Source organism: Antechinus flavipes, chromosome 4 (assembly GCF_016432865.1).
Source record: "Antechinus flavipes isolate AdamAnt ecotype Samford, QLD, Australia chromosome 4, AdamAnt_v2, whole genome shotgun sequence".
Taxonomy (NCBI): Eukaryota; Metazoa; Chordata; class Mammalia; order Dasyuromorphia; family Dasyuridae; genus Antechinus; species Antechinus flavipes.
Window position 1 is genome coordinate 455,425,210 of NC_067401.1, and position 15,268 is coordinate 455,440,477.

The following is a 15,268-nucleotide window of genomic DNA, read 5'->3' on the forward strand; positions in this document are numbered from 1 at the left end:
CCAAATGGAAGTGAATGGGCATGAATCATTGAATTGATGTGTTCATATTCATGGGATACAATATAATTTCTACTATGACATTCAGATTAATATAGTACCTGGCACATGGTTTGTGTTTAATAAATATTTTTGATTGATTGAAATATGATAAAATATTGGTTTAAAAAAGAATAAATGCAGTCAATTTATTCCCAAACAAATATGATGCTCACACACCCTATTCAAGAATTAAATGAAATTGGGATGTCACCAACATAGATATTCCATCCAATCATGCATACTACAACCCATCTATGTCTATCCATTAGTGAGATTCTTGTTAAAATCCTCCCATCAGCTTATCACTTTTTTTTATTTTAACTTGATAGCAGTCTACCTTCTATCCTTTTAACTCCAGCAGGGTGCCAAGGGAGAATATGGTTTTTCTAATGGCTATCCTTTGCCCTTGTCACATGAGTAATCCACCTTATTCAAAATCATACCCAACTCTCTTTTTTTCTCTTTTTTTTTTCCTGAAAATCACACAAGTCCAAGAAAAAAGCTGCAAAAACCCAAGAAGTTTTTTTTTTTCCCTCAAATCCCTAGAAGCTTCACTTAGAAAAGCTATACATAACCTTGAATAGACGATACTGTAAAATGTGAGGGCAGGGATTTTATATCCTTAGGAGGATGTTGCATCATGTTTTTTCTGAATATTTTTTCTGTCTTCAGAATTCAATTTATCTGAATTTTATATACTATTCTAAGAAGGGCTATCCGTTTTCCTAGTCAAAAAGGCTATGAAAAATGGCTGCCAAGAAAGTTGGCAAGAATGAGAAGTATCAATAGTGAACTTGAAGGTCCAAGGCCTTACAAAATTGACTCTCAGGAGCTAAGTATTTGTTCTAAAGGCAAAATCCTCTAAGTATGTGTACTTAGCTCCTGTGAGTTAGTTAAGAGAAGAGATAATAGAAAGAGGAAGGTCTTTAAGAAAGTATGAGATAATGAATGAATAAATGAATGATTGATGAATGGAAGGCAGTTCAAATCATTTATTAAGTACTCATGATGCACCAAACACCTCAAAATACTTCCACTCAAATGGTGATAGATTATACATTCAGAGGAATGGAAGACAAGAGGGTTATTTTGTTTTGGAAAATCACTGGAAGCATAATGGATTGATAGAGGAATAGATTAGAGCCTCCTTTCTAGGAGCAATGACAAGAGTTGGTTTGATTTTGATTCCAGTCCTGCAAGAAGAGTGGGTTGTGAGATAGAGGTATTGACAGGGATTAACCAACACATTTACTTTGTGAGAAATATAACGAATAATAAGTATAAGGAATAATCATGATGCTGTCTCATGCCTAGAGGTACCAAGTACTAAGAATAAAACAATCAAGTCAGCTGTGCCCAAATAGGAGTTTCAGGCCTGGAACAAGATTAGAGAGACTTGAGCTCTGGAAAAGTTGAGAATGAGAGATGTAGCTGGAAACATTAAAAAAAAAAAAAAAAAAAGATTGAGACTTGGAAGGAGAGGCATGAAGAGGCTCCTGTCAACTCCTCCCCCTCCTCCCCCCCCCCCCTGATCTTTGTGAGATAAAAAAGGGAGCAATAGCTGCCTATGTAAGGAATGAGGACATGGGTGGAGATGAAAATGGAACTTGAAGAACTTGAGAATAATGACTGTTGTATGAAAGGATAATGCATTATATCCTGTTTATGAGGTAGGAAAGTGAATAAGACATGAGAAATATGCCTGCCAAAATGTTTAGGGGATAGCAGGTTTGGGAGCTTAACATGGTAAACTTCAATTGGGGGCAAAATCCAGTGATGTGAAATGCTCTCTTCTCCAGCGATATTGCATCAAACCAGAGAATCAAAATGAAAGCAATGGCCTTGGGTTTTCTCTCTGTTTCTCTGTCTCTCATCATCATCATCTCTCCCCCCGCCCCTCTCTCTCTCTCTCTCTCTCTCTCTCTCTCTCTTTCTGACTCAATCTGTCTTTCTCTGTGTCCCTTGAAAGTCTCTGAACTGGTCTGCTTTGCCTTTTCCATTTCCAACTCATTTTACAAATGAGGAAACTGAGGCAAACAAGATAAAATGATTTGTTCAGGTTAGAAAGTTAGGAAATGTCTGAAGCTGGATTTGAACTCAGATCTTCCTGACTCTTAGCCCAATGCTCTGTACACTATGGTGCCATCTTTTTTCAAAACTTACCTCTGATCTTAGGGTAAGCCATTTAACCATATCCTCTCTCATATTCATCTCAAGATCATGAGAACAAGGAATGGTTTTACCAAATGAAATCTTTATTATCCTTTTCTTCCCATTGAATCCTGGGGTATTTAGTTTGGCCTGATTTGATTAAATGAATCCTCTGTTTACATTAGTTTTAGGCATTCCTTAGTTTATATTTTAATGCAAAACTTTCAGCTTCTTCAGAACTGGTTTAGTGCAAAGTTTCTCAAGAGAGTGAATAGATAAATAAGGATTAATGTCTACTTTAGTTAATGATTTCAGTACTCACTTTAATTAATTGTGCTATGTAGTCATTCTTTATTCATAAAATATAATTTGTGCTTAGTAAAGGAGTTTTAAAGAGAAGAAAACAAATTGCATCAAGGAAAAAAAAAATTCTACAGTGGCCAACAGGAAGTTGAAAGATAAGCAGAAGCTAAAGAAATAAAAAATGAGAATTCTTTCAATTCCAGTATTCACTAATGACAGCAGTTCATTCTTAATTAATGTGACAAAAGAGATGGGTTTGCAATCTTTCTGTATCATCCTTTATTATTTTGCCCTTTTATTATCTGAGCTTTACATTCATTTTCTAGCAAATGACTTGAAAACATGTGTGTTTACTGAAGGAAACAGTATTTATGCTTTCAGATGTGCCTCCATTTTATTTTCCCTTTAAGTAGACAGAAAATTGGAGATTTATTTGGGAAAGGATGTCTTCCAAAACTCCCAGGCTGTGATTAGACTGGCCGGCTTCAGTGATTGACCCAAGAGAACAGGTCACTGCCTGAAGCTGTCTTTTTCTTTTCTATTCTGTGGTCTCCCTTCTCTCAATTTGCCCTAATTCTCTTCTTCTCCTGGACTTGACTGAGCAACTGTTCTGTCAGTATAGAGCCTTAGTGGATGAAAACTTCAGGTGCTGAGGTGCAAATAAGCCTTTGATGACAAGGAGATGTCAGAACAAGAGACAGAAAGGCAGAACTCTTCCTCCAGCAACTCAAAACACTTCTCACTATCCGCCAGCTGGGGAATCCTGAAGGATTTCCACATTCATGTATTTCACATTAAAGGACAGAAAAAAGAGAAGGGATGTAAAGGAAGGAAGAGAGAAGAAAGAAAAGAAAAGAGGAGAAGGAGGGAAATGAAAGATAAGGTAAGAAGGAAGGAAGGAAGGAAGGAAGAAAGGAAGGAAGGGAAGAAGGAAGGAAGGAAGGGAAGAAGGAAGAAAGAAAGAAAGGAAGGAAGGAAGTACCAAAAATAATGCAAAAAAAAATATGATTTTACCACCCATTTTAATTGGTTTATAGTAGTTATCATACAAACTACAAAAGAAAAAAAAAAAGGTCTTCTAAGTATCATTAATGAGAGCCTAGAATACCCATTGACATTATTCTTGGAAATAAATGAGCATCTATTTAAACAATCACTGAATTTTTGGCTCATCTCAATATGTTTAAATTCAATTGTTTTAAGAAGAAGGCCATACTTACCTTACATCAGTCAATCAAACTCCAACTATTTACTGAACACCTACTTTATCCAAGGTATTTTCTTATTCCTTCTAAAAAATAGATGGGAATTAAGCAGTCCTTACTCTAAAAGAATTTTAAAAGCAGATGAAATAAAAAGATTGCTACACATAGAAAAATGAGTAAGATCCCAATGAAGAATCTGTCATTAATGTCAACTGAGTAGGGTGAATAAAGTACTATTGGAGTTCAGAGAAAGAAGAAGAAAACACAATCATAGAATCAGAATTTGAGCAATCAGAGGCTTCTGAAGTCTGGTCTAATGTCAGAAATCAGGTGTAGCAAGGTGAAGTTTCTTTTGTAAAATCACACGAGAATTGTGTCGATGATGAGGTTTGAACCTATCTGCTGATTCCAGGACCGTTGTGCTTTTTTTTTTTTATTATTTGAACATTAAAGGTTCAAGCTCATTTTTATGGGTTCTAATACTTGAAGTTCCCTAAGATGAGCTAAGAGAGTTGTTCCACTAGACAATTATCAATGTTGAGATGTGCCATTTTATGAATGAGGCTTTAGGTCAGCTCACAGAAAGAAGAAAGGGCTAGCTACTATAAGAAACTCATCAATTGTAGCTTGAAAACTTTGGAGAGAGTCACTTCTATGCTCTTAGGGCTTCCAATTCAGGGAGAGAACGAAGAGTTTTGGACCTGTTTTTTTTTTTTAGTTTTGGAGGTGAGAGAGGCTTTCTCAAGATCTAGAGCCAGAGGAAGCAGATGAAGAAGAGGGAACAGAATAACTCACTGAATGAGAGTATGTTTCAAGTGATGAGAGTATTCCCTCTTTTTTACTCATAAGTTCAGATCCTTGTACTTTAGGAAAATCAAATTAGGGAGGGGATCAGAATTGGTATCTAAGATTGGAGCACTCATTTATCTAATTGAAGAACTTTAGAAAAATAAGTCACAGGGATTTATTAAAAATTTGTTATTAGTTGAAAATTAGTTGAAAAGTAAGCAATGAAATTTTAAAAGAAGGTTAAGATAAGGAAATCATGTGTTAAGTTATTGGGGAAGAAAGGGAGTAACTGGAGGTCCATAGTTGATACTCACAATGCTCATGATAGATTAGAAAACTTAGAGAGCTGAGAAGGGAATGCCAATTAATGAAGACAAGGTAAAAAGATACTGGAATGCAGGGTGTCACTATTTTTTGAGTTTAAGTACTTGGGTTCAAATACTGTCCCTACTCCTTTCATCTTGGACAAGTCATTTAATTGTTCTTGCTAGGTCTGCCTGTTCTCATCTGTAAAATGAAGAGGTTTAATTGAATGACTTTGGGGATCCTTCCTAGTCTATAATGACGATCTATGAGAGTTCAGAGCAGAATAGAAAGGGTGGTGAAAACTCTGGAGGAAAAAAAAATCTGTGGAACATCTCCAATGACCTGGGTGGATTTTGCCTGGAAAGGAGGAGACCAAGATATGATTCAGAAATGATCTGCACTCTTTACTCTAGGGAAAGGAATGAGTAATGTTCTCTTACACTGAGAGCAAAAACGAGAGAAAAATTGGCTCATGCCGAATTGGACAAGTTGGACATTGTTTTCCAAGGGATGGAATTAAGAAACTGTCACAGTTATTGATGGAGAGAGATATGTTTCTTTATATATTTACAAAGGTCTTGAAAAGAAGGAAATATTCAGATGTCTGTTATAGACTGGATTTTATTTCTTTCTGCCACAAAATAGGGTGTGGACCATAGCTTCGATGCTAGAATAAGAAAAGATGAGTTCAAATGCTGCCTCTGGTTCTTGCTACCACTGTGGACTTTTGGCTAAATACTTTCCCACCCGAGACCTCCCCTTCTTAACTGTAAAATGAAAGCTTTCTATTAGCTGGCATCTCAAGTCCCTTTCTCTCTTAGAATTTTTTGGTTGTGTAATGTCCCTCTTTTTTATGATAAAATAAACATTTATTTTAAAAAACCCTACTATGTTCTAGGCTTTAACCTCTGGGAGAATACAAAGACAAAACCAATTTCCCTTCATAAGGAGTTTAACAATCTAGTGTGGTAGAAAATATGTAAAATAACAATAATAATAAATGAACATATAAGGTAAATTGGGAGGAGAGCCACTAACAATAGATAAGATTTGGGAAGGCTTCTTATTGAAGGTGTATTTTAACTCAGAATTGAAGGAAGCCGGGGAATACAAGAGGCAGACAAAAATAATTCCAAAATGGGGAGTAAGAGTGGGGGGGAGAGACAGGGAAAGTGCCCATATTTGGGACATGGAGCATCATTCCATGAACTTTACTATTCAGAATATGTGTGATCACATCATAAAGGCAATAAAGGGAGACATCCCATTATATCTACTGTCATACTATCCACTTCTCCCTAACCAAATTGCATACTAAGAGCAGTTAATGGCCATAATGCACCTTACCCTTTGCTAATTCTCATATTTCGCACTATGAAATAAATTTTCCCCCATCCTGATGGGTAGGTGATTCAGAATGTAATTGACATTAATTAGAAAAATTACTGATTATTCTGTTGATAATTTCCCCCCAAAAGGAGTAAGAATGGGATTTTTCATAGCTGCAGAGTGTGGTCTAATGGGAATTTGGAATATTGATTTAACTATTTGAATTTATTCACATTTCAAGTTGTAATATAGATGAGAACCATTAGAAACGACAGTGTGGCTGGTAGGAAATAAAAGGTAGGATCTGTAGTGTGCCTTTTGATCACGGCTTTGCTTCTGCTCACCTAAGCTCAGCGTGGAAACCAGGATGTCAAAACCTTCTTTGTACAGAGACACCGTAGAGAGACTTGGCAATGTTCTGAACACGTCACAGCATCGGTCTCTTTTGTTGGTCTTTGAAGGCTTGCCTACTGTCCGCTTTAGAAATACCCAGTACAATGCAGGGACAGCTGTGAAGTCAAACACTGGCTCACCTGTCCATTGGAACATCATTTTCAGATGGCTTGCGTTTGAATCCAAGGGGAGTAAGACTTTTCTTCTTTTATTAATTAGTGCTTTTTCATCAGGGTTTTCATTAATCAATATGTCTGCAGTGGGGCTGATCTTTTTCCATAGGGCAGAATGAATCCCCGCTGCCTAGTGGATTGGCCAGGGCAGTAGCGCATCTTCCTTTTTTTCAATGTGTTAGAGGGACTTAGTGATATGAAAGAGCTGAACTCTTCACAAGATGGCATGGACTTCTTTTCAAGCAGGCATTTTTACCTGGATATGCTAATTTGCCCTGGAATAAAACTCTCAGATGTCCTTCTTTCTGATCCTATTGCTGCAGGAGAGAATATCACAGCCTGCATCAATCGGACGTACTCTAGCTTGAGTTTGATCACCTAGAATGCAGCTTGGTGAGCAGAAATCCAGATAGTGCCAAATGCTAGGGATTTTATTCATCTTCCAGTAGTGGGAACAAGCCCTATTTCCTCCAAGAAGTCTAAGCAAAATATTACTTTATAGATTGATCATCACCATTATTATTTTATAGATTGATCATCAGTTTCGACTAAAAACTAGAAAGGATCTTAGAGGTCATCAAATCCAATCCTATCTAGTCATAATGGATAATATAGGGCAGAATAAGTGAAATAATTGGCTGAAAGTAGGGGATTCCAAATTCAAGTCAATGTACTAGTTTCCAAATTGAAGATTCTTTCCCCCATGCCTCTAATTCCTCCCTAGTCTGTCCACTTGATATTTAGAGCATAAATTCTATTATTATATCTTCTTCTTTGGCTGTTAGCATAAATTGGCATAGGATTCAAAGCTATTCATCTTTGTTTCCCATGCTAGACAGTAAGCTCCACATGGTCTTATTTAATTCAGATTCATGTATAATATTGCTCATGGGATAGGCAATCTAATAATTACTAAACTGAACCGAATAAAGCATTGTTCCAACGTTGAGCCAAATGGAAGGTCCAGAGCAATATCAAACTTGTGTCTGTTCAGGTCATATAGAGACACTCAAAATTCATCTGTGTAGAGTTTTGTCTGCCAACCCTTCAGGAAGGTAGGAAGAAAAAGACAACATGGTAATTATTCTTCATTACCGTATTTGGGGTTTTCTTGGCAAAGATATTAGCATGCTTTGCTATCTCCTTCGACAACTCATTTTACAGGTGAGGAAATGACATAATGAGGTAAAATAACTTGTCTAGGATTACAAGTTGATAATTGTATGAGGCCAGATTTGAACTCACAAAAATTTGTCTCTCTGACTCCAGATGTGGCATTCTATCCACTGTATCATCTGTCTTCTTCAGGCAGTTCCCAAGACCCTCAAGAGACAAACCTGGACTTAAAATAGGGGATCTGTGCTGATGGTTCCCCTCAAACTTGTTTAATATCACAAGAATATCAGTAAAGCTCTTGGGCTTTCTGCCAATTATCTGTCTTCCCCACCATTTTCCTCTCCAATTATATATTCCATTGATGACATCATTTCATCACTTCTTAATTCCTGATTTATAGAGGGTTATAGTTACTTCATGTCAAGCAAATCTTCCTAATTTCCATTGGATGATACTTAACTTCAAAAAGCCTATTGTTCAGACTAAGACTTGTTTTTGGATAGAAAACCTTCAGAGTTCACTCATCAGTTCATGTATTTTAAACTGACAATGCAACTTACCAGTGAAATGATCCCAGAATTGAATAGGTGGTGAGTGATAGGATTCCCTTATTCTAGTCTATTGCTGCAGTTCACATGATAATGTTCAATGGGTATACAGAAAGTAACCAGCCACATCAACAATTGCATTTACATACATATGTCTGTATATATGTGTATTATTTTTGTTATTTACATTTTAATAGTTCAATGAGTATTAAATAGAAAAAATAATAATAGTTATTGAATAACAAATTACCCTGAGATTATTTTCCTCTAAACCCCATTTTAAAATAAAGATGACAATGAAATAATATTGATAACAATAAAAATATTATAATAATATTCTTTGACACCATGAATGGAGTACTGGGCTTAGCGTAATGGAGGACTCAGTTCATGTCCTTTTTTGGAATCATTTTAGCTATGTCAACATGGGTGGGTAAATATCAAAAACTCTCAGTTCCTCCAGCAATTCTCTAAGACTATATATTACATATAGATAGCTGAACTGCTTTGATGGGGGGCTTGTAAACACTAGAAAGTCTTTACATTAAACCCATGTTTATGTGGCTTTGGATGAAATATCTCTATTGTATGCATGTATATAGAAGTATATAGAAGTAGGTGTACATCTAAAATTGTCATTATTTACTTCACAAATATTTGTTGAATTAAATGGATTTCAATTTCTGTTATACCTCTCTGGACATTGAACCACTAAGACCTTTTTTGCAATTAGTACAGGAAATGATATATAGTAAGTTCAATATCATTATAACCATAGCTAGCATTTATATAAAACTTTTAGGTCTATAAACCACTTTATATACATTATCTCATTTGATTCTTCTACCATGACTATGAAATCAATACTCCTACTATACCCATTTTGCAAATAAAAAAAAAAAAAACTGAAGTTAAGAAAGGTTAATTAACTTGCCTAAGGTCACAGAGCTAATAAGTGCCTGTGGCAGCATTTGAATTCAGATAATGCTTACTCCATGTCTAGTACTTTATCCCATAAGTCATCGGGATGCCAAATAATAAAAGACTATTAATTGATGGATTGATTTTTTGAAGGGGCTAGCTTTTTATTTCTGTTGATCTTGACCTTATGGCAATCTAAATATGATAATTTCTCCAAGAATAGTGTTCTTTGGCATAAAACAGGTTAGAAAAGCAATTTTTTCTATAATATTTTAAAAAATCTTTTTAACTTCTAAAGGCTGAATTTTTTTTAAGTGTTCAATATCTAACTGGTACTGAATCGGGGGTGAGATTTTTATATATTATTTTCTGGGTGTTTTCTTTAATGCTTTGGCATCAAATAATAGTATTGAAAATATGACACATCCCCCCCTCCCATCATCTTGCCACATGTTATTAAAAATGGTGATTTGCTGAAATTGTTTAATTATGCAATTAAAGGGGGGGTTACATTTTCTCCCTTGAATACATAAGGAAAAAAGATTTTCAATTAACAATGACCTTTAAGACTCCTACTGGTTTGGATTCTGCAGCTGGCAGGACTGACTGCAAATTAGATTCTGCAATATACCTTGTACCTTTTTTTTTTCTCTCGGACTGATGAGTTTCATAGAGTTGGCAGAGGCCGCCCCATTTCAAGCAGCTACAATTTTGTAGCAATCTCCAGCCTCGTGTTCAATCCCCTAAGGGATGCTTGAGATGTGCTGTCAAACCATTTCGATGTATGTGTATTTTCATTCTATAGCTCGGCTTTGTACTCGTTTAAGAGAACCAGTCTTTAATTTGTAACGGAACATTTTCAAGATGAAGTGGAGAAATGTGGGCCTTGGGAACAGTCACTGGGGTCCACGGCCATCCTAGTACTGCTTCTCAAATGCCTACTTCCTGTGTAGAATGGAGAACATGATTAAAAAGAAAAGACCCAGAATCTGTATCTATGGCCCATGGTCATTCAGGGCATTAGCTCAGTGGCCATTATTAAGTGCCTACTATATGCTGGAGATTTTACTTAAGCACATGATACAACAAAGCAGAAACAAAGCAGACCCTTCCCTCAAAGAGCACACGTACTGGGAGAGATGCATCCTATTCTGCATGAGGAAAATTTGGAACATGGTACAAAAAAGTGCCTTCAGATTTGACCTCTAAATGTATTGATTGCCATCATCCTCACAAATGTATTATTTGGTTTATTATTTAGGTAATTATAGCTGGCTAAAAAGAAATAGAAAATAAAAGGCTCTGGGATTGGATAACACACACGCAGATCTATATGTGTGCATATGTATATATGAATACTTGAACACATACACACACATATAGGTTTGGCAGACACAAAAGTAACAAAGTGACTCCACCGAGGTCTCACCACTTTCTGACTGTGTGACCTTGGTTTAAAGGCTCTTTAACAATTGTCAGTTCAGCAAGCACTGATTGAGTATGTACTCTGTCTCAAGGACTATACCAGGGACTAGGGGATTTAAAAAAAAGACAACCAGAAACTTTGCTAGGGCAAAATATTATATTTGTTTGCAGGTGTGGTCATTATCTCAGAACTTTGCTTCATTTCTTTTTCTTGGGAATTTTCCTGGAATGGGAGCTGCAGGAAGACAAAAGTCTTTTCTTAAATGGCAGTGATATCAAAAGGAAAGGTGTAGAGAAATTGTGTTTTATATTTAAATGGGACAGCACCTGTAGTCAAAGACCTTAATATCCCCTCATACTGGATATTTGATGTGGTTAACATGAATCTTAAATGAACTAGAACCTGTAAAAAGCAATTTGTTAACACTAAGGCATTATAATAAAAATGTTTTTGTTCTCAGCATCACTGCTATTATTCTTCAGACCAATAGTAAGAACTCTATCTCATGTGTATCTATTACTTTTACTCCAAGAAGGGTACATTATACATTAAAAGCTGGAAGGGACTTCTTGCATCCTTTTGAACTGCCCCAGTATATTATGGGCAGGAAAGCTGGGAGCCAAAAAGTGATGTAGAGTATCAAAACTCACATAAGTTAGGAAGAGGAAAAGCTAAACTCCCAACCATTTCCTCTTTACTCAAATACATTGCTCTGTCTATGCCAAAAACCTGCCTAAGTCAATGATTCCTATGGGAAAGTTTGCTTTTAATTACTTGTTTCATTATTTGAAACCTAGAAGAATCAGTAAAATAATAATCATTTGTAAGAGATTTAAAATTATGAAGATTTATGTCCTCTGTTGATCTTCTTGACTTAAGGCATTCTAAATATTATAATTTCTCTAAGATATTTGAGGAAACAAGTTGAGAGAATCATAATGTTCTATCTGAGATCACCTAGCTAAAAGTCCCAGAACTGTGATTCCAGGAACGGCGGAAACACATCACCAATTAGGAATCAGAGGGACTAGGTTTAAATTTTTCTCTGTTCCTTCCTCCCCTTGGATTATGGGGGAAATTCTGAAGGTTTTTGGACCATCCTATCCTGCCCTGTAAATAAGGGATCTGGAAAGATGAGCCAGAGATCCCTTCTCCCCTGAGAATAATGATTCTTTGATCCATTCCAGAAGTTTTAGAATCAAAGCCCAGTATTTATTTTTCTTCTTAGAGAATCTTCTATTCCACTTTTGGAAAGGTTGATAGTGTATCAAAGGACTCGGTCAGCTATATTTCAGGGTGGAAAATATTTTAAAATAAACACATTTGAAAATAAATAAACAAACATCCCCATTCTTTAAAAAAAATAGGTTTTTTTTTCTGTTTGTTTGTTTTTTCCAAAAAGCTCATCTGTCAGTACTCTTCATTTGCAACTGAGAAAAAAAAAATTGTAAAGAGTTTGTGAACTTTTTGATGGCCCCCGTATTATTTCTTATGCTTGTATATGCTATCTCATCATATGCCATACGGAAATGCAGGCAGAACAAAGAGAGCTTTTTGGTTGGGCTCACATTTTCATTTTGATTAACAATTTTCTCTCTCTTGTAATTTTCAGGTGTTATTTGGAAGATGGAGCTTCAAAGGGTGCCTGGCTAAACCGGTCAAGTATTATTTTTGCGGGAGGTGATAAGTGGTCGGTGGATCCTCGAGTTTCAATTTCCACATTAAATAAAAGGGACTACAGCCTCCAGATACAGAATGTCGATGTGACAGATGATGGGCCATACACGTGTTCTGTGCAGACTCAACACACGCCTCGAACAATGCAGGTGCACTTAACGGTACAAGGTAAGGAACTGTTTCCATCCACTTGACTGGATTGTTAACAACCATGCTTTGTAAGGATCAATATTTAGACATCATGCTTTATAGGCAACTTTAAAAAATAGGCATGTTGTCATTGTGTACAGAAATTTGTATCATAATTTCCATTGTGATAATAGGTGTTATAGACATTTACATGACCGAGCATCAAAACGAGAGCAAATATATTTAGACCCAAAGGTAATTCTTTTTCTATGAGCTTCTTTCTCTTTTTCTATCTTTTCTACCCATTGCATAAATCTTTAAGAACTCAGGATGGATGTGCTAAAATATTGGCATTTATTAGAATGCTCTCCACAGTTGTATAAAAGTGAAAAATAAAGAATTTTCTCTTAGAGTTTTGACTCAATCTCTAGCGATTACTGACTCCCATTTGTCTTAGTTTATCTAAAGCCTTAGTTTATTTAAACCATGTCATATATAAGCAGAAAGAAAGGACAGCCAGTTTTGGGGAAACAATAAACTACAACTAGTGAACTTCTTATAATCTTGCAGGTTTCAATTTTACCCTATAATGAAAAGATAACTAGATGAGGCCCCCAACCCCACGATGGATGGATGTCTTGGGGAGGATTTATGAGATATAATAGAAATTTTGTCTCTCAGGATGTAAAGGCACGAATGGGCTGTGAACTACTTTGTCAGAGGGAAGATGATATTGATTAGGTCATACATCCATCAAAGTACAGTCATTGAGAGGGGAAAAAGAAAAGCAATATATAGAGCTAAATTATCTAAATAAAATTTCAAGGAGTTACAGATCACATTAATTTCTCATTCTCAAATATGACCTGGTGCTTCCTTTCACCTGTGAATTTTCCAGTTTATGAGCATATGTGCAAAGGTATGATATTATGAGAGATAATACATTGATATTGATAGAAGAATAAATATTCATTTATAACTTTTTACTATATTGAATTTCAAAAGGTGATGCTTTTCTTTCAATGAGAGGTAGATAGTGCAAACACTTGCAGAATAGATTAATTACCTACTATGAGTGATTAGGGATTTCCAGCTATGAGCTATATTCAAAGGACATGAATTTATCCAAACCAATCCATGTGGTCATGAGCCTTTTGTTCCTTTGGTTGCCTAACTATTTCCTTGGTGTGTCTATTTATACAAAGATTTGTCGAATTCAAGTATTTGTAGCGGGGAAGAATGTTGCCTTTTCTATGAATTGTTGTTGGATCATTTATCAGGCATGTCAGGCGTTCCCTAACCACATTTAGGGTTTTCTTGGAAAAGATCCTGTAGTCATTGGCCATTTCTTTCTTTAGCTCATTTTAGATATGTGGAAACTGAAATAAGCAGATTTAAGTGACTTGCCCAGGATCACATAACTATTGAGTATCTGAGGCCAAATTTGAACTCATGATGAGTGCTATGGCTCAGTGTATCATCCACTGCCATTTGTTACAAGCTAGCGCGATAAAGGCTCAATACTATGTCAGCTATTCTTGGGTATGAAGGAAATAATTGTTCTTGTTCCTTGGTATACAATGAAAAAAGTGATCTCAAAGGTGATCCTGTAGGATAATGACTGCAAATGTCCTTTAATGAAAACAAAATACGTAAGCAATTAATTTTCAGAATTGAAATTATTAATAAAGAGATAATTACTCTTAATTTCCTAATTGTTTTTCTTAAGTATTTTCTTCTTGCAAAAATCAAGAGAGGTAAAAATAAAAGGAGAAGAAGCAGATTAAGAAATAAAGTAGATTGTTGAAGATGCAGGGCTAACCTTATTGTCAAGAAGCCGAGGGTTCAAGTTTGGCATCCAACAGATACTAGCTTTGTGACCACAGACTAAATATTTAAGCTTGTAATTTTCCAGATTATGTCTTGAGTTACTGGAAAGTTGTTGATCCACACTGTTAGAAGGGGTTTCTCTGCACACACATACACATGTGATTGCATATATACATGCATATGTGTATATGTGTGTGCAGAGTACAAATCATATAGTGACATAATTGAAGACTATAAAGTAATCGATATTAATTTGTGCAGTAATGTTTAATTATGTCAATATGTTTAACATAATTTCTACTATTACAGACATGACTCTTTACTTTTGCTTATTTTTCTTCTCTTCTCCCTCTCTTTTTATCTTTCTTTAACATTAATATCATATGTAGAAATCAATTCAGTTCAAAGACCCCATAATCAAGTTGCTCAAATCTGTTTATCACCCAAGTATTTTATAAGATGTTTATCATCTTATTGATGCTGCCTAATTGTCAGAAACAAACTAAGGTGTTTCACCATAAGATGGCACTAGAAATAACACCCCAGAGGTCAAAGTATTTAGATCTAGAAGAGAGCTTAGAGAGAAGTCAATTCAACAAACATTTACTATTATATGTCAGTCACTGAGTCACAGTTCAAACTACCAGCATCTCTTTTGTTTGTTTGTTTGTTTGTTTGAACTGAAAAAAAAAACTAAATAATTTAGTCAAGGCTGCACTGATAATAAATACCAAATCCCTAATTCTGCACTCTTCTTCTGGTTTCTGGTCAGTGATCTTTCTGCTGTTATCCATCTACTGTTCTGATCTTGGAAACTTCTGATCTAGTCATTTGAAGTTTATACCATTATCTGCAAATATATAGGATCCCATATACATGTCTTTCAGTTCAAGATTTTAACATTAGACTCTTATATTCCTTATAGAACATCTT

General features: G+C 35.6%; 1 protein-coding gene across 1 annotated transcript in view; it reads left to right on the forward strand.

The window, feature by feature from the left end:
- NEGR1 (neuronal growth regulator 1) overlaps positions 1–15,268 on the forward strand; it is a 1,051,293-nt gene that overhangs the window by 413,923 nt on the left and 622,102 nt on the right. Inside the window, exon 2 of the mRNA XM_051999426.1 lies at positions 12,312–12,544. Within this exon, the coding sequence (XP_051855386.1) occupies positions 12,312–12,544 (233 nt within the window). The remainder of the gene's footprint in view (positions 1–12,311; positions 12,545–15,268) is intronic.